Consider the following 26,822-nt stretch of genomic DNA (forward strand, 5'->3'; position numbering starts at 1 on the left):
AGTGCAACTAGAGCAAAAGAATCTAACATCACCATTTTATTACAGCTTTCAAGTGAAACATTCACATGGTGTGCCTGGTTTTCCAAATTATTTTCTTGTATGAAACCTTCATTCTATCCAAAATAATGCCCCAAGAAGAAGTCTTTTATTGCTATAAATCAGAAATGACTCAAGACATGAAGAGAATTAAAGGATCAAGTGGTGAATCATGTGAGCAAGTCAACAGTGTCAAAGCAAGAAAAACACGTATTGCAAATGGGTCACATGGAGCCTTGCAAAGAAGGTTTGATTGAACATCTTCTCTAAAGTAAATTTACCTTCAGAGAACCTTTGAACAACATCCAATTTTTAAAAAGCCTTTAATCTTGGCATAGAGAAGAAAAGCATTTGGAAAGCCTGATGAGCAGCCATTTACAAGGAGTTTCCAATAATTTTAAAAAATTGGTTCAAATGTTGTGAAATACATGCATCAGCCTATATGGTTAATAGAAGATACAAGCAATTATCTCAATTTTCCTCTTAATGCCAGTGTGTATGTCTTTTACTTGAGTCCAGTGATGTTTTTCTTAGTTTAAAGTTAGTATGTGAAATAACAAAGGATAGATAAGACAGGTTTTGTCAGTGGAAAGGAAAATGTATTGTCAAGGGACAAACATAAGAGTGGGCACTTACTTGGCAAACACTCTGTCAAGGTCCTGGGCAGGCAGGCAATGGTTGGAGAACCAATTCTATGTTATCAGCTATGTTTAAGGAAAAACTGATCTTAGCACCACCTTATTTTAGCTAAAACCGCTTATGATTCAGTTGTCTCACCAACTTTTTACGCTGAGGTTAGTTAGTAAAACAGAACAGAAACAGAAAGCAGGGTTATTGCAGTGCTGCATTTCACATAACTCCCTTTTGCACGTCTCGCAGACAAATATATCCCATCCCCACTGCCCTTCATGTTAGAGAAGAATTAGTATGATTTTCTCTTACCCATTAGCCATGCCAGGAAGAAGTTTTTCCTCTTAGCAAATACACTGAGCAGGGAAAATGCAACCTGAAGCTCAGAAATCCTTCCAGTAGTCCAAGGCATGGAGCTGTCTCCCTCTTATACTCTGCTTGCCCGCTGAGGACTGTCACTCAGACTGACAAGCAGCGCAGGAAGGCAACCGAGAGGCAGGAGGTGCCAAACCCCACAAGAAGACGTGGAGTGTAAGGACAGTACCACATCTCACGCCTCTCTCAGCACTGGCACGCTCCGACCAGGAAGTCAGAGCCACCTCTACCAGGCTCCTGCTTCGCCTTATCTCCGCAGACAATCAGTATAGCAGGGAATACAGGAGGTGATGCCAGAGAGACACACGGCGACCGACCGCCGCCTTCTCCCAGCTGGGTTTTCAGATACGAACCTGAGATCCTTGTATGAACTGTAGACGAGTCATGGCATTGCTTCGGGAGTTATGTTAGATTATTTATTAACAGATTTTTAGATCTCTGCATGAATTTTGGGCCCAGAAATAAGCTCTTCAAGTGTGAAAGCCTTGACTGAGACGGACAGACCATTCCAGTCTTGCTGTTCTATATATAGTTATTATTTGACAATAGAAGGGAAGATGATAGTAAATCAGGGATCAAAAAAATTATAAGTGGGGAAGAAAAATTTTAAAAATGTGTGTTTCTGCATTAACAGCTGAACTTGCTGGTTGCAACCTTGTAAATATTAGGAGGCGTTATAACCAGGAAATGTTTTACAAAGGCAGCACTTCGCATGCACCACTGGAAGCAAGTGGTGGCAGGTGCCAGTAGGTGCAGGTACCCCTTCCAGTGCCTGTCCTGGGAAGCATGCATTCATTATGTGGCTAAATTAAACTTCAGATGGCTTAAAGCTTATTTTTGTTTGACTGGTAATTTTAAAATTTTCTTCTTCATAAGAATTAATTCCTGAAAAACACAGCTTTAGGTTTAAACTGCATATATGTATATACAGAAGCCAAAATGGTTTGATGTTAGGCTACCAGTTATACAAATGGTTCTGCCCTCTGGTCCATGTACCCCTTCAAAGAATCATATTAGAGCCAAACAAAGCTGCAGGTAATGAGGATGCCTGCCACATGGAATTGCACAGGGGACAAGGCATGCAGCTAGCTCACTTAAAAGTGACCCTCGTAGGCGAAATTAATGTATCTCAAAATTAAATATCCTTAATTTTAACAGAATTTTTTCTTTATAATTTTTTGTGACTATTTATTGCAGTTCTGGGTAAGCAAGATAAATGACAAAAATACAGTGCCTGTGTTCATCAGCTGAATGCAGGGAGTCTTTTCCTAGGCTTTCATTTAAAATACAAAAGCCAGTGGGCATATTCTGTCCATAACAAAGTTGCAACTCCTTTATTCTCATTGGCAGAAAGAGCCCAGATGGGAGCCCAGGGGGTTTCCATTTACAAGTACCATCATCACTGGAGTCAGCAGATTTAAGTTAATCTTTGATAAAATTACAGGTCAGATCAGTAGCATCGCTAGCAACTTCATAACCAAACGTGTACTTAAATCTGTTGTAAAACTTCTGGCCTATGATTTAGCTGTTGAGCTAAGAAAAACTCAAGGATCCCAAAGAGTGTTAAAGGGTGTGTTGGCCAACAGAAATGAAGTGCTGATCAAAGGCAAATGAGATCAGCACAGAATCTGGGTTGTTCCCGGGTCTAACACAGGCAGTAAGAAAACCCGAGTGTCCATAGTGCAGCCTTGCTAACACCGTGGGGTGGCTTTCTCTACTGAAGAGATCAGGCAATGCTTTGTCAAACCCATTGCACAGGGCAGCGTACGTTTGCTGCGCAGGAGCTGAGGTCAGGCTCACCCCTGCTCTCTGTTCCTCTTTTCTGGCATAAGGGAACAGGAAGAGTATTTGGTGGTGTCTCACTCGCATGTGAACAGCATTTCCAAAGGAATGGGGCAATAGTCTTGCAGAAGACGCTCTGCCTAATGAAACTGCCAACTTAAGCATCAGATGCTGACCTTTGCCAAGGTCAAGGATCAAGGAAATCCTGTGAATAAGACCTGTTTCTAAATCACGTAGGCGTCTCTGTGCATTTCTGGCCTGAGTATTTTGCTTTTCTAATCAAGGTGGCCAATGGATAAGTGCCGGTTTGTCGCCTCTAGTCAGGTGCCTAAACTTCCCTGACGAGGGAAAGGGCTCATTCTGAGTTAATTTAAACCTCTTTGGTGGATCTAGAGAAGGTGAGTGAGAACACTGCTTTACAGGCTTCCAGACCAAAGCAGCCAGGGCTCACATGTGCATGAAGGAGACATTTGGGCTGGACAGGCTCACTTGGGGAGACTGAGTAAAAGCTGGCAGCTAGAACAAACACCATGCAGATCTATAGCAGGCTCAGTCCTTTCCCTGGAGAAGCCAGAGCAGGCCTTTGGGTCACGTTTTGTGCATGGATATGGGGAAGAGGGAAGTTTCTGAGACACTGAGTTTGATGAACATTCCCACAGGAGCTTTGGCTATTGCTGCCAAGGCTTCACAAGCTGACCAACACTAAAAAGCAGTGGAGACATGGCCTGGGCTGGTTAGTGGGAACCTAGCCAGGTCAGAGCTCACTGAGAGCAGGGAGAGGGGACTTTGAAGTCTCCACCCTTCCCTAGGCATTGATTCTCAAGCTGGAGCCTGACCTGACAGATTGTCTCCCACCAAGCTCCATGGTCCCTGTGCCCAGCCTGTCTCTTAGTTATCTCCCCAGTTTCCTAAGCCTCGGCCTCTCAATCCTGAAGTCCTTCTCTCTAGCCAATGGTGTTATAATCCTTCCGCTTACTCGGGAGTTTCTGGTGCAGCAGCTGTCCTCAAAGAGAAAAGTGAGAGGATTACACAGCCAGGCATGTTTTTGTCATAGAAATGCCAGGAATAAATAACTCCATTCCTGCAGCTAAATGTCTTTACCCAGACTGAGCAGTGACGTGACCTGCTTACCTTTAGGTTGGTCTGTTAACCTGCCTTTATTTACCCGTGCTAATTCCCAGGTTTAATAGGTAAACCATGGCTGTCTTCGGAATGTTCTCACAGCCAGGCACAGTCAGCAACCCCAGAGGCTGGGAGAAAGCAAGTGCTTGGGGAGGCAGGTGGCTCAGTACCCCTGTGTGAGCTGAGGCGCTAAGGGAGGAAATTTTGTATCGTTTTTTTGTAATCTTAATATTAGGACTGTCAAGCATACGTCTTCCTTGATTTTGTAAGGAGAAACTGTGTCTAGGAATCATCGAAGCCTGTTTACTGCAAGTTAAGACATTAATTAAAGAGCTTTGAAGCGTTTCACGTTTAGCACAGACACAAAGACCCATTTGCTTATTAGCCATTAATTTTTACACATCAATGTAAACCAAAATTTTAGGGGATCCGGCTAAAACACCCTTTCTTGTTGCACAACTCAGTTCTTGTGCTTTTCGCATAAACATTGCCATTAATGGATCATCAGGCTGTTGGCCATGATGAGATGGAGCAGATTCACAAAGGGAGTCCGAAGCGCCTGTGCAGGGCACCCAGGCACCTTTCTTGGTACTCCCTGGTTGCGTGTAGGTGCTGTCTCTGGAGCAGTGCAAGCAGGGGAAGTTAAGGCTTGAGAAGTTGATTTGTTTTAACAATGAATTGTGGTGTTGACATACAGACGTTATCCTCTTCTTACCTCGAAAAGACCTCTTCTTATCTCGTGAGATCCCACCTGGAGTACTGCGTTCAGCTCTGGGGCCCCCAACATAAGAAGGACATGGAGCTGTTGGAAAGAGCCCAGAGGAGGGCCACGAAGATGATCAGAGGGCTGGAGCACCTCTCCTATGAAGACAGGCTGAGAGAGTTGGGGCTGTTCAGCTTGGAGAAGAGAAGGCTCCGGGGAGACCTTATAGCAGCCTTCCAGGGGGCCTAGAGGAAAGCGGGAGAGGGGCTTTTTACCAGAGCAAGTAGTGACAGAACAAGGGGTAACAGTTTTAAACTGAAAGAGGGGAGATTTAGGTTAGATATTAGGAAGAAATTCTTTACTGTGAGGGTGGTGAGACACTGGAACAGGTTGCCCAGAGAAGCTGTGGATGCCCCCTCCCTGGCAGTGTTCAAGGCCAGGTTGGATGGGGCTTTGAGCAACCTGGTCTAGTAGAAGGTGTCCCTGCCTGTGGCAGGAGGGTTGGAACTAGATGATCTTTAAGGTCCCTTCCAACCCAAACCATTCTATAAGACAGCGGGGCTTCGATTGCTGGTTAGAAAAGGGACTGTAATTTTATTCCCCTTGCTTTTCCCCAGCGTCATTTACGCCGTTAATAAAGGGCGTTACGTATGCGGTGTGGTCACGCAGCAGGGGCAGGCTCAGGGAAGCGGTGGCACTAACGGCGGGGAGAGGCACGGAAGGCAAACACGCAGCGGAGAGCGGTGACAGCACGACTACCGGGTTTCATTTTTGGTGGGACTCCCACGCCTCCCGCTGCGATTCGTGCAGGCACCGGGAGGTACCGCCCTGCCCGCCCGCCTGCGGCCACCCGCGGCCATTTCCGGCAGCGCCGCCTCAGGGCGCCAGTCCCCGAGCCCGCGGTTCCCCACAGCGACCGCCCAAAGGCGCACTAGCGGGGGCACCGCCTCTCCCTCCGCGGGGGGAAGCGGGCCCCGCCGCCCGTTCACCGGGCGAGGGGCCCAGCGCCCCGGCCCCCACCTCCGGCCCCGCCCCACTTCCGGCCTGGCCCCGGCCCCGGCCCCGGCCCCGCCCCGGCCCCGGGCGCCTCAGCAGGGTGCGGCCGCCCCCTGGCGGCCCGCCGCACACCGCGGCCTCGGCGGGCGGTAGCCGGGTGGGACGGGCGGCGGGCCCGCGCGGGGAGGGGTGGGAACCAGCTGACGACCACCAGGGGGCGGTAGCGGCTCGGCGCTGATTGGCGGGGTGCGGTGCGACGCGGTGGGGCGGGGTAGGGCGGGCTCGGCTGTCGGCTCTGTCAGGGGGCAGCGATGGGGGCGCAGCTCAGCACGGTGAGTGCGCCCTACCCGCGGGGCGGGGGGCGGCCGGGCCCCGGGCGGGGGGCGGCGGTGGCGGGGGCGGCGGTGGCGGTGGCGGCGGGAAGCAGGCCCTGCGCCTGCCGGCAGCGGGCGGTGGGGGTGTCGGCTGCCGTGGTGTTGCGTTCCGCAATACCACCACCACCCGCCCACCCGCCCAGGCCCTGAGCGAGCTGAGGCCCCGAGGTCAGGCCCCGAGGCCTGGCCGCGGGCGAGGGGTGAGGCGCGGCCGCGCAGCCCGTCCCATCGGCCCCGGGGCGGGCCGTCTCTGGATGCCTGAGCAGAGCGGGGGCCGTTGGGCGGTGTCACAGGGTGTCCGAGGCTCCTGCTGCCTCCCCTGCAGCGTACCCATCACCCGGGAGGGAAGACGGGGGTGCCTGTGTTGGGAGCCGCGTATGTCCCCCCGCAGCGATGTGGTGCCTCAGGGACCTCCTGGTGGTTGGCGTGGGCAGGGGCGTGTGTGCCAGCGTGGGCACCCACGTCTCTTGCGTGTGGGATAATGGTGCCTGTGCTGGCTGCCATGGCATGTGTGTCTCTTCTCTCCGTTCCCTGAATAGTGTTTCAGTGTCCGTGCTGATGGCTTTAAAACCACCAGCCTAGCAGCTGCTGTTGTAGTGGAGAGTTCTGTCAGGATCATGTCTGCCGAGCGGTGGGTTTGCAGTGCTATTATCTGTGGCATGCATCGTTACCCTCTTTCTGCAGCTGCCTGACATGTCGTTTCTTTCCTCTGATGCACCTGCTCAAACATAACTGGCTCTGGGTTTGTGAGAGGAGCAGGACGGAGGTGGATGCAACATAGGCTAGTTTGGGTACAGCTGCTTATTAGGTTACTTGAACAGAAGATGATGAGGCAGGTGCTAAAGTTGCAGAAGTGAAGAAATCCTTGTCCCCTCATCTTCTCATCATTTTCTAAAACAGATGAGAAGAATGTTTAACTAAGATCACTTGAAAATAGGATTTGAATGAGGAAATGAGAGAGGGGGGATTGGAGCCAAGGGTACAAGATTTTTCTTGCTGAAAAAGCATTTGGTTTGTGTGTTTGTAGGGCAGTTCGGTGTTGGAGTGTCCTGCCGTAAGCTTACGCGTTTAACTGTGTTTTGCTCACCACGCCCTAGTGGAAAGGGCTGGCAATCTCCATGCTATGGCTTTTCTCGTAGCCTTTTTTGTTATCCCCCGGATGTCTGTTTCCATTAATAAAAATTCCTGCTCAGTTACTTATTTTGTGATCTCTGTTAGCAAAGCTTTGTGTAACTGGAAACTGTGAGTCACCAGATCTTCATTTAGTGATTCCTGGCCTTATGGTCAGCCAGTCGCTCTCTCTGCTGCTATAGATCTGATGCAGCTTCCATGGTTACAGTGCAGTTGTCTTCATTAACATCTTGATATACCCTGTGGTAAGAGTATATAGATCACTTTTAACCCTGAGAATGTACTGAGCAAGGATAACTTTTTGTAATCATTCAGCCTTCAGTTCTTCAGCTTTCAATTTTGTTAGACCACAGCTGAGCTTTTTTTTTTTCTTTTGGTTTGAGATAGCCACATCTGTAAATGAAACTAGTTTATTTTAACATATTAATGTCTTATTTGAAACATCATCTGCTGCAGATTCAGCTTGCTATCTCCAGCAGGTCTCATTCACCTGTTGCAATTCTTGTTAGGGAGTTTGTTTGCTGCTCAGTTGCGTTCTTTAACAACTCCCCTCTCTCCCACCTTTTTTGTGACTCAATAACAAAAGATCTTCCTGGAGCTTCAGGAATCTGGTGGATCTGCAGGAATTAAGGAGTAACATTTCTGTAAACTTCAGCTTCTTCAGAAACAATCTGTCTGGAGCTATTTCAGTATTTTCAAATAAAAGTGAAAAATGCAGAGTGTGTGTGTGTGTGTATATGATATGGTGTGCCTTCAAGCTATACCCAGCGTTGATATATTTTAAATCTTTACAGCAGCATTTTAAGAAGAAAGAGTTTATGCTGTCCCTTTTTTTTTTTAATTTTACACTTGCCACAATTTTAGTAATAATAATGTAGGATTTTTTTTTATAGTGTTCTCAGAACTGTCACACTCGTGGAAATGTGCTTCTAAAAGACTGGTCAAGACCCTTTAAAATAAAATGAAAGTGAAAGCTAATCAGGCAGGAGTTTGAGCTCTTCCAAAAATTACTGTATTATATGCAATCTAAGAATCTAAGTGTTTGCCCCTGCCCTTCCCCATCATGCTTTTTCCCTCTCTTCTGTTAAAGCATTGAATAACAAATTACAGAGTTGGGGATGATTTTTATAAGTAGTTGTTCAGTTTATTCTTGTGTCCTAAGTTAGGACCAAGTCTCCTTACAGAGGTGACTTTGTAGGCTGTTGTAGTGCTTGTCTAGCTTAGCAAGAACAGGACTGTCCCTGGGAACAGGCACTAGAAATGAAGGCACAGGCCTCTAGCTGAGACAGTCCTGGCAGGCTCTGCACTTATGGCCTGTGGGTGACCCGTCTTCAGCCCTGTAGACCCACCAAGTGCCCAAGGCATATGGCACTGGGCTGGGGAGGTGACATCTTCCTTCCATCTTGTCTGCACAGCTGTAGTTGCAGCGGTGTGGTCTCTTCTGTGCTTTCCTGGGCTGGTGTGGCCACTCAGTCTCTCCTGGCTAGGCAGCCCGTGCATCGTGTCAGGGACAGAGAGGGTGGCGTGGTATGGGGCCACAACCTGTTCCCGTCTTGTGGGGCTTTAGCCTGGGGGTGAAGCTCATCCCTGCAGCAGGCTACATGACCATGTCTCCATCTGCCCTCAAGCGCTGTGATACAAAAAGCCCAAAGCAGTGGTGTGCGTTGGGTGACGTGGTTGACGAGCCTGTCTGCACATGCGTGCACCAAGGAGCACAGAGGCACAACAGTGGGTGGGGAACCTGGGTGATATCCTGACCCGGCTGCTCCCAGGCCCGTCACAGGAGAGCAGCCAACTCGTGAAGGCTTATCTCTGCACCTATGCACACAAAGGAGCACAGAGACACTGGCAGGTGGGGGAGCCCCAATAACCCACTCAGAGAAATGAGTCCCAGCCCTTCCCAGAGCTGTCCAGGGGAGCTATTGCCCAGTGGGCCAGGGGTGATGCCTGTCAGTGGGAGGCTGACTCCCCTTGCAGGCTGGGGGCAGGGGAATGGGATTCAGGGGAAGAGTGTTTGGGGATTGTGGGACATTTAGGGGAGGAACCAAAGGCAGGGATCGAGGCCATTTGGGAAGGAACAAATGTGGGGAAAACACGAGGGTAAAGGGATAAAAAGGGCTGACCCTATATAAACAGACTTTCTCTGTACCCTTGTCTGGCTGTGTCCTGCAATCAGTCAGTGCAGCGTGTCCCGTGTCCTCGTTAAACTCCATAGCTGCTTTCCTGGGGAAGGGACGCTGTTCTGCATGCACATCTGTGTGGAGGTGTAAGCGCTGGTGCCTGGAGCCAGACCACGGGTCAGAGGGCCTGTGTGTCTGTGGTGCCAGCACCGAGTGTGAGTGTGCGATGGCTAGCAGAGATCAAGGTGGACTAGCCAGCAAGTAGGTGAGGTGGCCTGGGAGCCACGCGTGTGTGCATCTCAGAGGGTGAGACCACCCTCAGGTGCTGGCTGCTGGGGGGGCTGGGGGTCCTGGCTAGCTGCTAGAGAGAAAGTAAGGTCTGTGGTCAGGTGTGAGACCCCCCAATTACTTGGGGGTCCGCAGCGCATGTGATGGTGTGCGAAGGGGTCTGTGCAATGGCGGCTCCTACATCCAGATGTCAGCAACTGGGGAGACTGGACTCTAGGGACAGCTGCTGCGAAGACTAAGCCAGCTACTATTGCATCTACCTTAGATACGCATGTATATGTATTTCCCACTAATGGACCTTTGTCCTGATAGATCAGGGAGGGGAACAAGATGAGGCCGTTGGTGCTGTTTGTGTGAGCATCTGCCAGTGTTGGATCAGTGTGGCCAACCACGTGTGTATTTGGGCACGTGTTGTGTATGTGTGTCCATGTGTGTACCTGCTGGACATAATGTGCTCAGCCTTGTTAATGGTTGGACCTGGGGATGTGGAGCTGTGGCATCCTCACTTCTGTCGAGCTGCTGGGTTTGGCAGCCCTCTGCTGGTATTCCAAGTGCCTCAACGTAGGAGTAACGCCAGGTATTCATAAAGCAAATTTGCATGTTACACTGGCTGGTGTTTTTTTAATACTTCCTCTTCCTGCTCATATTAGTACAATGAAACACAGTTTTTTTGGTGGTTAGATAATCATGTCATGGTACCATATTCCGTCTCACCAAAATAACTTTCTCTTGTTATACACACGTGTCTTAACACTCTTTCTGTATCGCTGCAGTTGAGTCGGGTTGTGACATACCCAATATGGCTCATCTACACCACCATCCTGAGGCTTTTCAAGAATCCCCATCCTGCGATTACTCTGAAGGATCCTGAAGTGAAGTATGCATTGAGGCTGATTGATAAGGAGGTAAGTACACATACAGTGCTGAGCATGACCTCTCCATGGATACTGTGAAATGCCTATAGCTTCTGAAGTCTTGGGTGATGTTGCAGCAGGACAAATACTTGTATTTTAAGGAAAGGACTTCATTATAAATGCTCCTTGCCTAGTGTAACTGAGTTCTGCAAGCAGCTTGTTTCCAAGCAAGTTAGAGTAGAGGATGCTGCTTTAGAAATGACCAGACTTGTAGTTTATGTCACCCGTGTCTCATGTCATGGAGTACCTCAACAGAAATTCCTAAACTCTGCACTACAAGATTGACTATGAGACACAAGTCATGCTGTCAGGCAGAGCAGGCAGTTAGGCAGTTTTTTCATGGTCAGTAGCATTCAGCATAGTAGTTGTCAGAACTATGTTGATACTGATTCCTGTTATTGGATTTGTGTACTCTAACGTGTTACAGGATGAAAGGTGTTTAAATGATGTAGTCCTGACAGCACCTGAGCTGTCTCAGCTTCTCTTTCTCTCTGTTAAAAGCAGAAGCCGTTCTGTACCTCCCAGGCTGCTCAGCCGGGTTTTCAGAGGAGAGTCATGACCCTTTCAGGGGTGGATCTTGCTATCAGAAGTTGGTAACTCACCTGGTGGGAAGGGGTCCAAAGCCACGAAAGGTGAAAAGTCCAGATTTCACTTGGATAAACTCACCATCAAAAGCATGAGATAGAAATCTTGGCTTTTCAGGTTTGAAGTCACACCTGAAGATATTTTTAGTGTTGACTTTTTAAGTCAATAAGCTAGTCAGAAAGCTATCAGAAGAGTTTTGATGAAAAGGACTTTGGACTGGAACAGAGCTTTGTTTGAGGTATAGAGAGTGCACTGATAGCTTGGCTTTCATTTTTCTGTCTGTCAAAGAACATTCTGAGTCCTGGTTTCATGGGAACTGAAAGCTTCCCTGTGGCTTGGGCTGGGTGGCATTACTGAATTTATTTCCCATGTGTACTTACTGGATTTATTTCCCGTATGTACTACAACCCGATTATTATATATACTCCCCACTTTCTCATGAGATCTGTAGCACGTGGTTGCAGGTTACAGTCTGCCTTATCTGCAGGAGGGGAAGGAAGCTTGAGGCACTGCACATGCTTATGAGAATCAAGCTGCTTGCAGTTTTCTGCTGTAGCAGTTTGTAACAGCAGAGATTTCACAGTTCACTTGATTTTTTTACTAAATACTGATTTTTTTTCTCACTCTGTTATTATTTTTTGTATGCCTCTTTTTAAATCTTGGGATGGAGGAACAGCTCTTATATAACCAGGTCAAGTGCTGCTGCATGTGGTACCTTGATCAACTGAAACTATTTGACTGATGAACGTTTATAATTTTTTGCCTAAATGGGAAATGTGTCCTGGAAACAGAAGTTAATTTTGAAAAATGATAGTTGGTATAATAAGTGCTAGCAGCTTCTAACGTCCTGCCAAAAATCTGGTGCAAACACTTTGATCTTTGGTACTAAAATTCTCAACATTGCCGGATCCACCTGTCTGGGAAAGATGAAATTAGTCAGAGTCTTTCTGACGTGCTTCAATTTGTATTTTACAAGCTATTGAATTTGAAGTAGATGAGAATTTTAATATAAAAACACCTGTCATTACACAAAAAGATTTTAACTTGGGAAGAGCATTGTGGCTGTCAGTGTGGTTGTGGAACCTACTCAAGACATCTGTGTGGTTGGCTAGAGTTTACCTTCCATTGCAAGAGGAATTTCAGTATGCTGGTTTTACCTTGTAGTGTTGCTCCTTTTGCTTGCCCAGCCTAGCTAAAGACCCTCGTATTTTTAAAGTTTCTGCTGTGTTGGTATTTATCATTCTCTCTTTGTGACCATGAAGCTGTTGGTACCTTCGCCAGCAGAGCAGCAAAATGATTTGTGTTTAAAACAAAAAAATGAAGAAATGAACTCCCTGTTTTGGGAGTAGCTGGGGTTGTAATTTTTAACCTGACGTATTCTGATGATATAGTTGAGAGTATGGCCTTGCAGAAACTTTTCTTAGTGGACTGTGGCCCAAGCAAAGGAACAAGAAGCTTGACCAGGTATGGAAGTGGCAGGAGCCGCTTAGACTGATTTCACAGCTAAAGAAAATAGACTGGTGATTGCAACGGAAAACTGAGTCGCATGTACTGGGCTGCCATACACGTATGTGAAATTTCAGAAGGATTGCACAGTTACGCAGAAACAGTTTTGAGGTGTCTGCAATCTGAAGTTTGAAAAGCAGTGGTCTAGAGGATCCCTAGTTTGACATATATGTGTATTTTAACACAGCTTAGATTTTTGTGTATGAAAGCTGGAAATCAAACATACCATTTTGTTGAGCTGTTGCTAGCAGAAGCCTTTGTTCCTCTACCTGCTGTCTGCCTTTTACCCACCAGCTGTAACGTTAACATCTGCCCAGATTGAGTATGCCATACCTCCCGTCTGTTGAGCAGAGAAATAGGGGTCACAAGGCTGCTTCCTAGTATTTAGCATAGGAAAGAACTGTCATGATATAGTTAGGTGTGCTAATTTAGTTTATGCCATAAAAAAGCCCACAACCTCAGGGGTTTTTTTTTGTAATGGTAAGCATAATTAATTTGTTGCCTTTCAGTGGCTTCAGCAAAGCACCAGCCTGCAAAACCTGTACTCCAGCTTTGCATTTGCAGTTGTGAGTGTGGAAAACTCCTCAGCACCTGCAACTAGAGACAGAAATGCGTGCTGGTAGCCAGAGGCCAAGGGCTTCCAGGCGCTTAGGGCAATGCCAGATGACGGCGTTGGGGAATGCAGCAGAGATGACCCCATGCTGGAAATGGCTTCTGCGTCCTGTTTCAAGGCTATCTTTAATGTAGCCTTGACTAATGACTTGCTGAATGGCATGCTCAGTGTCTCAGCCGTGTAACAGAGACAAGGTGTAGGCATTTGAGCCTTTTAGTGTTTCTCACAGTTGTCTCTTGTGATGCACCAACATACTTGTGTTCAGATACCTCTGGCTAAGCTATCTGGACTGTAATTGATGAGATGATTAACTGGGAGTTCAGAACTTTGTTCTGTCTTCATGCTGTTATAGACAGCATCTTAAAATAAAGGATTATTGGCAAAATCCAGCTTTGAAGTAATGAAGCTGGTGCTGAAATTTTCATACAGAAACAGCAGCGGTCAGTGCGAGAGCAGCAGCGTTAAGTCCACGTTAGCTGTCTTCCTAGTGGAATTTTCAATGGCAGTTACAGTTCCTGAATAGATAAAAGTACAGAGAAGCCCTTTTTAGACTGCCACTCAGTTCTCTTCTTTCTTCAGCATTTACCTTAAAATGAGTTATTGTGGAGAAAATTTCATCAGCATGACAGAATTTGTAAGTGAAGACTAGACGAACTGTGATGAGCAGGAAATCTGTCTCCATTGGTTACTTTAAAAACAAACCAAAAAATACCAAAAAAGGGTTACAGTATTTTATAGGATATTTATAAAATTTTCTCTAGGAGGGATGTTATGTCCCACAGGGTTTTAAAAAAAAAAAAAAGTCATTGGATGAGACATTAGGCCGAATGCTATTTCTTTCTGTCTTTTTTTGCTGTTTTTTTTCAATCCCATGAATGTGACCTTATTTTTAAGAGATAAAACTTATGTAGTGTAAGAAATATCATTTTATCTACTCATTACCAAAATTTTATTCAAGGTATGACTTTCCTAGTAAAAGATTAGAACAATTATCCTAGCTGGATTGCATAAATTGTCATAATTTTATAATGAAGTTCTTATCTATATAATAGAGTGCTCTTTTCAATTTTAATTAAGGAATAATTCAATTTTTATGGGGAAAATATTTTTAAGGCTCTTAGCATAGCAAAGGGGACCAGGTTGCTACTTCCTAATCTTCTTGACATCCACTAGTGTCTTCTGAAATCATCTTCTACGTTGAAATGGTTAATTCATCTGATTTTGAGACATCAAAATCAAAGTTTTTTGGCCTTGAACCCTGCATATTTAAACTTTAAATGAGAATTGAAGAACTCATTAATTTTTATCTTCTGGCCTTCTCACAGCAGGCAATGTAAATGTTTGTACTATTTAGAAAGTTATCGTTTTGTCTTAATCTGCATATGAGTATCTTACTAAGTTTTGCTATTCACATTTATATATACATCAAAACAGTATTTGCATTTGTCTGTTTTACTTCTATTTTTACTTCTGTATTACTTCTACAATATTCTGATATAAATTTTTTAGGGAGTTTGAATGAAAAGTTGACCTCTGCAGGATTGCCACGTTCAGAGGAGTTCATATTTGCATTATGCACAACTTTCAGTTAGGATGATGCTCTCCCCCAAATATTTAGTCCTGCAGGAAGCCAGACTAGTGTATTGGTTTTACAAGTGAAATCACAAACATTAAATCCCAACAACATAGCTGATTGTTCTTTTTAATTTTCCTCTTTCAGGAAGTTAGTCATGACACAAGAAGATTTCGATTTGCTCTCCCTTCCATGGATCACGTTCTGGGTCTCCCTATAGGTACGTTCTGTCTTTCCTTACTGAGAATCCAAGCATTGTTAATTCTGCTGTAAGAGATTTTATAGAGATTTTTTTCCTACATTTTGAACTGTTGAATTTCGAATACTGGCCACATGGCTTGAACTGGTATTTAGAGCTTTGCAAGATTATCCTCATGCTGTGAGTCATCTGCAGGGGCTGAAATCTTGTGTGCTTACAGAGAGTGTACATCCAGCTTGTTTCTGTGAAGGCAGTAGAAACAAACACTGGTCTTTACTTGTATTTTTACTGTTTCCGCTTTCCAGTGTGTGTTATTCCCGTGGTGCTTGGTCTCTGTGGTCCCTTTCCATCCTCCGAGGCAGCGCCCTCAGCTACTTCTCCTCTAACACATGTGGTTTACCAGCTGATCTGCTCTCTTCTGAATTTGCAGACAGTCTCGTGGAACTTCTTAATCACCATGGGGTAGATGTTTCCGTAGGCCTTGCCATGCGGCCTGTTGCCTTCCATAATAGCTTGGTGCTATTGTTTCCTACTGCTTGTATAAAGAGCATTTAATTGTGACTTGTGTTTAATAGGGACTTCTGCTTTAACAACCTGTTGCAATGATCTGTGGATCAGGTGCTTTGTGGTAGTCCTCAGCACCTTTCGGCATTACAGTCCATTGTGTTTAGATTCCCTCTTTGGGATGTATTATTTTCTTGATTCTGTTCAGTAGCCATGAGGGCAAAGCTAGTTTCCCTCCTTTGCCTATAATGAACATTGAGGAGTGAGCTGTCTCACCTCTGTAATTGTTCTCATCCTACACACTAACAGAAAGGAAGCTGTCTGGGGTGAATTTGGTCTGCTGGATGCCACGGCTTCCTCCAGTGTTTTAGTAAGGTCAGGGCAAATCAGCTGGTTGTTTCAGCTTAGCCCGAGAAGGTGCGTGTCTGGCCCTGCACAGTCCCAGGAGCAGCATAGTCATGCTCCCTAAGGTGCTCTGCATGGGCTAATCTGTGGGTCACTGAGGGAGTGGTTTACTGGGCGAGACTTGGGAAGCAAAGAGAGCTGAAAGCTGGTGAGGGTGCTAAAAGCAGCTGGGAACAGCAGGCTTGGCAGCCGTGGGACAGATACTGGCGTGCACTCTACACGTTTAGTCCAGCACAAGCATTTCGCTTTTACCACCAGCTGGAGCGTTACAGGAAAAAACACGATTCACTCTGAGGGAGAGTGGGATTGTGTGTGGCCCCACGCAGAGGCTGCCAGCTGCTGTCCTGTCAGGGTGGGGTAGAGCTCTAACAAGTAAGAGCATAAGTTGTGTTTTCCTTTTGGGTAGAGCACCTTTTTTGGATTTGTACCAATTCTTGTGGGACGTGCCCCAACAGTGGTCCCATCTGTCCAGGTTCACAGTCTGCAGTGGTTACCATGGGTCTGTTCCTGGAGGAGGGGGCAGCGAGGCCACCCCTTGCCCGGAGGAGGAATGGGAGGCTGCTGCTGCAGCTCCCTCCAGGTCTTCCCTAGCAGGAAACGTGCAGGCTACCAGATGTATATAGGCTTTGCCGAGAGGGTTATTTGAATCACCCTTACGTTATGTCCATGTACAGCTTCAAATGAGTTATCATTGCTTACATCATTCCCGCTGGTTTGCCTCACTGTTGCTGCGTCTTGGCAAACCAGCTCCCAGTAAAATCCTCTCTTTGTATTCCCATAACAGGCAGAGGAGCTGCACTGTCTTTGGAGAGCTGCATTCATCTTAAGAGATAGTTTATTCTGTTGACCTAGTGGTGATAAAATAACAAAAAATACCCACCCTCCCCCAGGTATTCTTCACTTGGATCTCTTCAGGGTGTTGGAATTTTATAGGAAAACCTTTCAAATGAGTTAATTCTAGGTTTTTTTCATCAAAAACATAGACATTGAGAAAAGAAACCATTGTAGAGTTCAGCGAATATGTGACAGATTGAAATGTGATCGCTACATTCAGATGTTAAGCTGGAGGAATAGCAGGGTTAGAAAAGTGCTTTATGTCTAGGCAGCCTTAGCAATGGCAGCTAGAAGACCTACTGGTAGACGTGAGCGACCTGTGGTCAAAGTAAGAACACTTATAAACTCAATTGTAACTAAACTGTAACAGTTTATAACTAACACTTAATAAAGAAGTGTGAGCAGCACTTCACAGTTTTTCCCTCCTGTCTCCTTTTTACTTGTCTATATGGGAGAGATATGTCACATCTTTTGCAAGATCTCACGTACAGTTAGGGCTTTGGTAAGTGTAAATGCATGAAGCTATCAGAACAGATATGATTGAGACATAAAATTAGCAGCGGAGTTGTCTGCCCTTCCAGGTAGAATCTGTGCGTGGTTAACAACTCTGGCAAGGTGTTAACAATGTCAGGAAAATGAGAGAGGAAAAAGTGGTGCCCTAAAACAAGGTAGTTAGGGGAACTTTGAGACTGTGTTTGCAGTCCATGCCGACTCGGTACATCCACTGGAAGAAAAATCTTTTGAAAGGAACTGCTTTTGTTCTTCCCTGCATCCAGGACAGCATATCTACCTGTCTGCACGGATTGATGGAGCTCTGGTTGTTAGACCTTACACTCCAGTTTCCAGTGATGATGACAAGGGCTTTGTGGATCTTGTTGTCAAGGTGAGAATGTCACACTCTTTTACCAGGCTGGGAAACTTCTGAGCCCACCTTTATGCTTGCAGTGCTATGTGAAGTCTGATGTGCTGGCTTCTGTTCAGGTATGTGCCCCTGCGGACTTCCACTGTTGTAACAAGTGATCTGCAGTTACCTACAATCCATATGGCATTTTGCAAGCACTCCTTTAGTGAGTGTGTCTCATGAGATGCTCTATAATTTTCTGTATTTGCATACTGCAATTTTCCGAAATCTATGTAGACCTGCAGGTGTTCATGCACTTTTTTAATCCTTCTGAAATAAGGAATTAACCTTGCCTGAACTGTCAGCACCTTCTGAAGCTAATGTAATATGGTCATTATGATCATTAAGAGCAGCGATCATTATCATTACTGATCCAGACAGTGTGAATGACTGATTTAAATGGCAAGAATGTGATTTTTGAGTCTTGTGATAGTGTACTTTTGTTTTGTCTCTTGTAGCTACTTGTAGCTTTTTGTTATTCTAACTTTGAGGTGCAAACAGTTGGCATCCCAAGAAGAAGGTTTGGGTATATCCCTTTGCAACTGAGCTGTCAGGGATCTTTCTCAGAAGTTTTTCTGTTTGAAATCACAGTGGCACTTTTTTTTTGCCTTCCCCCCCTCCCCGCCCGCCTTTGAACCTGGGTGTAAATCATGTTGATTATTTAGCGATATTTCCTTTGTTACAGAAACACAATGGAGAAATTGCCAGTCTTTGTCCAATGTCATTAAAATTGGGGCAAGAGTGGCATTTTAATATTTTTCAGAAAACTCAGTGCTTCTGTCTTATTGTCAGTCAAATCTGCATTGATAGTATTTCTTTACGTAATAATTGTGTACTTCACATGAGGAGTATGGGTACCTAAATATTTGAAGGGCAAATGCTCATCTTTGAGCTGTGAGATTAATAGTTGCGTTGTTGTTTTTAACAGATCTACTTCAGAAGTGTCCATCCGAAGTTTCCTGAAGGAGGGAAGATGTCTCAATACTTAGAAAGCCTGAAAATAGGGGATACTATTGACTTCAGAGGACCAAGTGGCCTACTTGTCTACAAAGGAAAAGGCAAGGCTGACTTGGAAGATAGAATTTATCCAGAGTAAACAATACAGAAAAAATGTTATAGAGTAGTAGTAATACTGGTCACATTTTTTTCCAGCTGGGTTCAAGTCTTTATAGAATCATAGAATAGTTTCGTTGGAAGGGACCTTTAAAGGTCATCTAGTCCAACCCCCCTGCAGTGTGCAGGGACATCTTCAACTTAATCAGGTTACTCAGAGCCTCAGCCAGCCTGACCTTGAATGTTTCCAGGGATGGGGCATCTATCAACCTGTTCCAGTGTTTCACCACCCTCACTGTGAAAAATTTCTTCCTTATACCTAGTCTAAATCTACCCTCTTTTAGTTTAAAATCATTAATCCTTGTCCTATCACAACAGGCCCTGCTAAAAAGTCTGTCCCTGTCTTTCTTATAAGCCCCGTTTAAGTACTGAAGGGCCACAATAAGGTCTCCCTGGAGCCTTCTCTTCTCCAGGCTGAACAACCTCAACTCTCTCAGCCTTTCCTCATAGGAGAGGTGCTCCAGCCCTCTGATCATTTTTGTGGCCCTCTTCTGGACCTGCTCCAGCAGGTCCATGTCTTTCCTGAGCTGAGGACCCCAGAGCTGGATGCAGTAATCCTGGTGGGGTCTCACCAGTGTAGAGCAGAGGGGCAGAATCTCTGTGGCTACATTTTGATTACACATATGCATGAACTGAACCTTAGTTATCACTGCTATTTATTATTTGGGCTGGTACTCTCAATATACTCACCCTCTCCCACTAGACATGGGGATTCTTTTCTGTTCTTAGCATCTCTGCACAAAAGAAATCGCTAGTGTCTTAATTAAGTCAACAGCCATCCTGAGGGGGATTGTTACATGACTATCGAAGTGCTTGTTCTTGGTACTGTTCTCAAAGAAGGGAATTCTCTCCCTGCTTATATGGACACAGTTTAGACACTGATAAAAACACTTGGTATTTGTGCTGTCCAATGCTGATTTCCCAAGTGAAAATGAACTTTATCAGTAGGAAGTACTTCTATGCTGATATAAAATATCTCAGTTTGGCATAGTGCGGCCCCAAATGTGTCACAAAAAACTTCTGGCAGTTTTATGAGCAGCAGAACTCAGACACGTGTTTTTTCCAGAGCTTTGTATGTTGTGTTCATGTTATCCTGGATGAAGAGAGGTGTGAATACAACAAATACAACATTTTGGGCAATTTCAAACTCTGACAGATTTGGCTGAAACTGGCAAATCAGCTCAAACAGAGGAGATAAGTATACAAAAAAATATACCCTTCATATTTCAGGTTTTCCTTTAAATAATCTGCATGGAGTAATTAAACTCTCTGAGCAGATTAATTCCTTTGTATAGAACTGTTTCCAGAATCTGGGCTTCTGAATGTCACTGGGGGTATGGGATGTGAGCAAATAGAAATACAGGTAGTGATGGCTTGATGCTATGGTCAAGACTAAGTAATAACCCATGTCAGTGTCTGATGTTATCATCACGTGTCTTACAATCTCTAATAATCTTTCAGGATTTGTTTTAATTCATGACATCTTCACCTTCGGCTGTTTCCTGCTTCTGCTTTACGGAGGGGGAAGGGTGACAGGGCTGAAGCAAAGTCAATTGGCTGAACGTGCTGGGAAGGGATCACAGGCACCGTTTCCTGCTTTCTTCAACATTTACCATCTCTCTCTCTCTCTTTTCAGGCGAGTTTGCTATTCGGCCTGAAAAGAAAGCTGAACCAGTTACTAAGAAAGTGAAATATGTGGGGATGATTGCAGGTGGGACTGGTATGTATATATAAAGATTCATCCTTGGTTTCTGACAGCTGGTAGATGTGTTTGTTCATATTTTCTCTCATGTGCTCACTTGCGCTTTCTTTTGCTCCTTTGCATTCTCACATCATTGAGCTGCCTTTCTCTTTCAGGAATAACACCTATGCTGCAGATCATTCGAGCAATCATGAAAGACAAAGATGACCCTACCGTTTGTCAGCTGCTGTTTGCTAATCAGGTAATTCTGTCCTTTTTTCTGTTTATAAAGTTTTGCTTAACTAATAGAACTCCACTCAGCAAATGCAATTCTTGCTGAGAAAGCCTGGTACAGAAATACAAACACTGCGGGGAGAAGTGAACTGAAATGTTGAAAACTTCCCATATAAAAGCACTACAATTAATTGGTTTTTTAGTGTAGTTACAGAAATGCCGCTTTCCTCCCAGCTAATGCTCACTTTCCTGTGTCTCATTGCTCTGTTTCTAATCCGGTTTATAAGTGTTTTAAAGCTCTGCATTCCTTTGTGCAAGTTAGTGTTTTGGGCAGACTTTCAGAGCTGTCTTTTGTAGTGGAAACATAAAAGAGGTGGATGTCTGTCTCTTTCAGCAATTGTAGCTCCCCAACTTCACAGCAGAGCTTGTATGTGGAATCTTTCTGTTTGAGAACAATTTAGGTGAGGCTAAAATTAACAGTGGTCTCCAGCAGCTCTTTCAGCTATGGAGCTGTGATTCTGCATGGCTGTCTCCTTTCTTTTCCGTTCCCTCTGTCAGTTCTTCATGTGTTTCTGTTGCTCTTTGAGGTGTATCATACTGCTGTGCTGGGCAAAGGGAAGATCTCTCATCCACGGAATCTTTGTGGTAGAGATTTCTTGGATGACCAGGCAACCCAAATGGTAGTGTGTTGCTGAACTGCAACACCCCTCCTTTGCCTGATGTTCTTCTAGTGTTAATCCTTTTGCTTTTAAATTTCTCCATCATAATAATTGTTTCTGGATTATGAGCCATTATTTGTGGTGAACCTCACTTCACGGCTGTGTTTTTTAGCTTCTTTAGATTCTCCTCCATCATTCCTCTCTCCTGATATTCAGCGTGTCCTCGTATCTGAATTATAAACCAAGATTTTTCTACCCAGAAGCTATGATCCAAGTGCCAACAGATACCCTGTTCTGATGCCTCCTTAAGAGCCCTGCGGGTGCCCTCTGGTGCTGGCTGGTGTGGCTGCAGCAGCTGGTCTCCGCTGAGCCTTAGGAGTTGGCATAAAGTGCAGTCGGCATGAGGGCAGGAGGACCAGGATTTGCTATGAGTAATTCAGAATGACTAATACAGGGCTAGAGCTGCTTTAGCAACCTAGAAAACCTACTGCTTCTTGCAGGGAGGACTCGGGGCACAGTTGCCTGTGTGTTTGTTAGCAACAGCCTGTGTAAACATCAGTCCTTGGCTTTAAAGAGTCCTTGTACCTAGTAACTGCACAAATACAAAGCAGCTTCATGGCAAATGGTCAGTCAGGAAAGCCTGCAGACTAGATGTTTTTTAATATTTAATATTTTAAAATATCTTTTTAATGTGTGTTTTGCTGATCTTTTATATTGGCCCTCCTGAAAGAGCTGTGTTGGATTACAGATGACAGTGTATGTGGGTTCATACTGTGCTTCTGACTAGGCGTGCTTTGAGTTGGTCAGACCCAGTAATAGCTTTTCTGGAACACATGCAGCTGCAGATCCAGAAATAGGCACCTTCTCGGCAATAGTTGCTGGCACATTCCTCCTTACCCCCACAGTTACAGACATAGTGGTGTCCTCAGTGCCAAATTATGAAGGCTGCAGAGGATGGTACCACTTTTAGCCTCTACCGTTTTCCCTCCTTCCCAAACTGCAGCTGCTCTTATGGGAATGAGGCTTTCTTTTGGCCTTCAATGATGTTGCATCAGGGAGGAGCAGAACTTGATACCCTGGGTAACATTTGTTGTTCTGATCAGAACCCGATACCCTTTTGGTTATTTGTTCCACATCCTGATTAAAAACCAAGCAATCTTCCTGTGGCAGTGCTGATGAAATTTGAAGTGGCAAACGTGAAAAACCTGGCATTTCCTGACTGAACAGCACAGTATGGAGGAGGGGTAGGGAGATACTTGGGTGCAGTCATGGTTAGTTTTTTGATGAAAGTTGTTTTTGTAATAGGAGTGCTAAAAGGAGCCTTTACTCTTCTGACGCTATGACTGATTCCCTGAACAAGTGAAGGTTCTGTGTTTTGATACAGGTTTTCCTTTGTTTTATTTTTTAGGGGGAAGGCATTGCATGGTCAGGATTTGGGAAAATTATGAACCTTTTTATTACCTCTGCCACAGGATAGTCATGGAAATAACTTGTGTTTGCTCTCTTCAGCCTGTAAAACAGAGTTGAATAACCTGTTCCATCTGACGGGGCTGTAGAGTAGCTAATGCTTTGTGGTCATGAGGGCTGCACTCAAATGCAGAGCATAATCATTGTTTTCCTTATCCTGCAGACCGAGAAGGATATCCTGTTACGTTCTGAGCTAGAGGAGATCCAAGTTCAGAATCCCGGTCGCTTTAAGTGTTGGTACACGCTGGACAGACCACCTGAAAGTAAGATCTAACATGCTACTTCCACTGAAGCTTAAGTATTAATGCATGTGTTTGACAGGAGACATGCTATGTCATGTGTGTATTTCTGAGCTCCTTTCTTGCTTAATGATTGTGTCTGAATGCATCCAGTAGCATCATTCTTCAGGCAGTGATGCACAGAAACTCTTAGATGTAATCAGCCAGTGTTTCCAAAACTACTAAGCTCACCTCAGGTGAATGGTAGTGCAGCGTTCCTCTCATGACTACACCTGTATTTACCATTGTTTACTCTGGAAGGTGACCTTCCTTTCTCCTTCCCCACAGGCACAAATATAACATGTTATCTTACTGTCTGGTGTTTAGAGCATGCATTAAGGAAGCTGCAGTGGGAGTGTCAGAGGCACTGCGTCTCACAGAGACACGGCCAAGTGCAATGCCTCATTCTATGGCAGTTCATGGTAGCTGATCTTCTTCCTAGGCAATAGAACTGCCTTTGTATTAACAGTGTTTCTCAGTGAAAATACTGTTCCAGCTTGATGCAGTCCAGTTTTAAAGATAATATGATACAGGCGGCTGGTCTAGGTGAGAGGGTGAGCTAGCTTAATGTGCCTCCCTCAGGTGTGCAAGTTTGAGGAAGAAAAGGCTAAATAGTTCCTGAACGGATCTTAGCAGTTGCGATAAAAGTTCCTCCTTAGATCCCCTCAACACTGTTCTGCCGACTCTCAGTATCATATGTAAAATCAGTCTAAAACTGGAAATTTTTGGATAATCTGGGGAAAAAAAAAATGTGTCAGTCTTACTGTGCCCAAAGGTTTGGGTCAGCAGTTTTTTGCATCCAGGGCTGGGGATGCGATGGGTAAACCTGAATCCTGGCGTTAACTGATTAGCAACCATGAGCGTTCCAAGCGGGAACAACTTCATCAGCTAGATTTCCCCTAGTGAACTTGTAAACAGTGGGATGAGGAGGATGGATGTTGCTATTTCAACTGGAGCTGAGAAGATTCACATTCTGTTCACAGCTCTCCTTGAGATTTCCTTGGGGCTTTTAGCAAGTGTTATTAAAAGTTAGCCCTTGTTTTCTCCATACATCAGTTTTGCATCGTAAAAGCAGAGGTGGCAGTTTTCCCATGTAGCATAACCATGTTCAGGACACTAATCTGAGTGGAGTGTACACATGCTACAGTCCGGAATGTTACTAAAAAAAAAAAAAACCCAAACCCCCACACTTGATTCTAAAGTGACTTGTATCTCTCTTTCCCTCCTTTTTTCCTCATTCCCCTTCCCCTGCTTTCACTTTTTTAACAGATTGGGAATACAGCCAAGGATTTGTGAACCAAGAGATGATCAGAGACCACCTGCCCCCACCTCAAAACGATGTTCTGATCCTCATGTGTGGACCTCCTCCAATGATCCAGTATGCTTGCATTCCCAGCCTGGACAAACTGGGCTACACCAAGGACATGAGGTTCGCCTTCTAAAGACAACTGATAATTCAGTGATCTTGTGTAGAAGGGAAGAAGACACATTTAATGGGGAACAGGACAGAGTTGCAGAGGTGGCTGATGCACAGTGCTGGGAAGCTACCTTTACATTAAAAATGCTTCATTTTTTCTGAATCTCTGGCAAGTAAGACATGCTCAACTGTACTAAGACTCTACTGTATGTTGCACAGAAACAACTGTATTGTGGAAAGGTAGTGATGCCCTAGTGCTCGGCTATATTGTGTACTTCATCTCGAGGGCAGTATAGCTGCTTAGGGCAGCAAACACTCATTTACACTTAGCGCTGTAATCAAATGGCAGTAATATCCTACTTCCTAACACTGTGCATACCCGGTATTTTATGTGGTATGAAGTATGAAAATATATAGAATGTGCTGGATTATTCACCTTGCTTATGCCAAATTTTAATTCTGACAGAGCTTTTACAGTATGAGGGCCAGCAGTGTTTGCCTTGTATGCGTAATCTTTGCAACATCAGAAGCTTTAAAGATGCTTGTTCAGTTGAAGGATGACGATTAACCCTTTATGGCTGAAGTTGTTCAAGCTGCCTTGTTAATCAAAACAGAGAGGTAGCCAGCAGGACAAAATTTGTTTCCTTCGTATTTTGGAATAGCCTCTCTTAAATGCAAACACTTTTCTAGCTGGTCACAGTTCTCATCCCTGGGCAATGAAAGAAAGTACAGAAAGCAGGTGGCTTTGTGCACCGTTCCACAAATAGCTGGAATTTTTTGCTTGTATGTGTGTGGAATACTGAGAAAAAAAAATACTGACTTTTGTATTTACTTTTAAATAGCGGATGGTGCCATAGGAGTACAAAAGCAGTTGTTCTGCATGTCCCCTGCAGTGAAAAAAATACTGGGTGAAAACTGGATCCAGTTTTAGTTTCTCGTTTCCCAGAGATGGATTTGAAACAGGGAGCTCAGGTTTCATGGCCAGGTGGGTTTCAGCAGGTAGCCCAGCTCCGGATGCGGTATGCGTGCAGTTGGGACACTCACCTGCGTGTCTTGTTCAGGCAGAGCTCCAAAGGGTTTTGCATGGGAACAGCCTTAAGTCACCACACTGACAGCAAATTCAAATATCTCACTGAATCGAAAACCGTTTCTTAGATGCTGTTTACTATAGCTCCGATTTTTATTTTTTTTCTTAATATACTTTTTTTTACAGCAGCCTTTTACCTAGTCTTTAGTAAACTTAAGGCATCTTGCATGCCAAACCTTCTGCTTCTAAACAACAGAGATGCTGCTGAGATGAGAGCTGTCCTGTGAGGAATCTATGAAACTAAAAATCTTGTTCTGGTGATGAAATCAGAGTGACCGAAAGGATGTTTAGTCATGAGTGAAGTAACGTGGACGCTAGTTAGCAACAAGTGTCGGTGTATAATACTGCTTTTTTAAAAGATTCGGGTAGGTATTTGAGGTTATAGCTTGCCATGTTTGCTTTTGTGCCTGTACAACAGATGGGTACTGTGCACTTAAAAGGTTAATTTTCAGCATGAATTGCAAGGAGAAAAAGATACTACAGTTAATTTAAGGAACCTCAAATGGATAATACTGTTACTAATTTTATTAATTAGATGCTTGCCTCTGAAGTCTTGAATTTTTGATGTGCACTTCTGAAACTTGTTCTTTAATACTGTGCTCCAAAGTTCAAATAATACTCAAGTAAGTTTCAGTCCCTTTTTTAGGAGGCATAAAGCAGAAATATGAGAGAAGTTATCTTGCTGCTGGTTTATATCACTGCGGGATACGCATAGTTTTTTTCATTATTGTATTTAATGTTTTCTTGTAAAAAATAACTCTAGCTGGTTGCGCATCAACTGTTTTGTATTACGTACTCTGCTTATTCAGTTACTGGGTTTTTTCACATTATCTAAGAAATAAAGTGTCTTGCAGGTGAATCACCTGTGTGTTACTGAGCACGTAATCTTCAGCCTCATAAGAGACAAACTATAATTTTAAAACACTCTATAAAGTGAAGGTTCAAAAAAAAAAAAAAGCAAGCCTGTTAGATTTGTTCACCCAAGTGCATATCTGTGTCTTTTGTTTGAGTTTGGTGAAAACTGTTGTATTTGGATGCTGAGTCAAGGAGTAACTGTCTCCGTTTTTCTCCCTATCACTCCAGTCTCCTCTTTTTACCTTTATTTTGTACATCTTCCTTGTGAACATGAGGCTCTTTTAATAAATAAAAAGAGGGATTTTATATAATCGACTGAAACAGAACTGTGTCACAGTCCCTTTTGCTTGATGGTCCCATACTATAGCATTTAAACAGGGCAGGGATAAAAATTGGTTTTACATATTATTTTTTTTTCTTTGAGCCAATTCATCTGTCTT

General features: G+C 44.5%; 1 protein-coding gene across 1 annotated transcript; it reads left to right on the forward strand.

Moving 5' to 3' along the window:
- The first annotated feature begins 5,903 nt into the window (after positions 1–5,903).
- On the forward strand, positions 5,904–26,708 carry CYB5R3 (cytochrome b5 reductase 3). The gene is made up of 9 exons (XM_068401928.1): positions 5,904–5,976; positions 10,331–10,462; positions 14,896–14,968; positions 17,467–17,573; positions 18,520–18,649; positions 20,341–20,424; positions 20,562–20,647; positions 22,909–23,008; positions 24,293–26,708. Exons 1-9 carry the CDS (start codon positions 5,956–5,958, stop codon positions 24,463–24,465), a joined length of 906 nt encoding a protein of 301 aa, XP_068258029.1. The 5' UTR covers positions 5,904–5,955; the 3' UTR covers positions 24,466–26,708.
- Positions 26,709–26,822: the final 114 nt, after the last annotated feature.

Source organism: Nyctibius grandis, chromosome 5, assembly GCF_013368605.1.
Source record: "Nyctibius grandis isolate bNycGra1 chromosome 5, bNycGra1.pri, whole genome shotgun sequence".
NCBI classification, from domain to species: domain Eukaryota; kingdom Metazoa; phylum Chordata; class Aves; order Nyctibiiformes; family Nyctibiidae; genus Nyctibius; species Nyctibius grandis.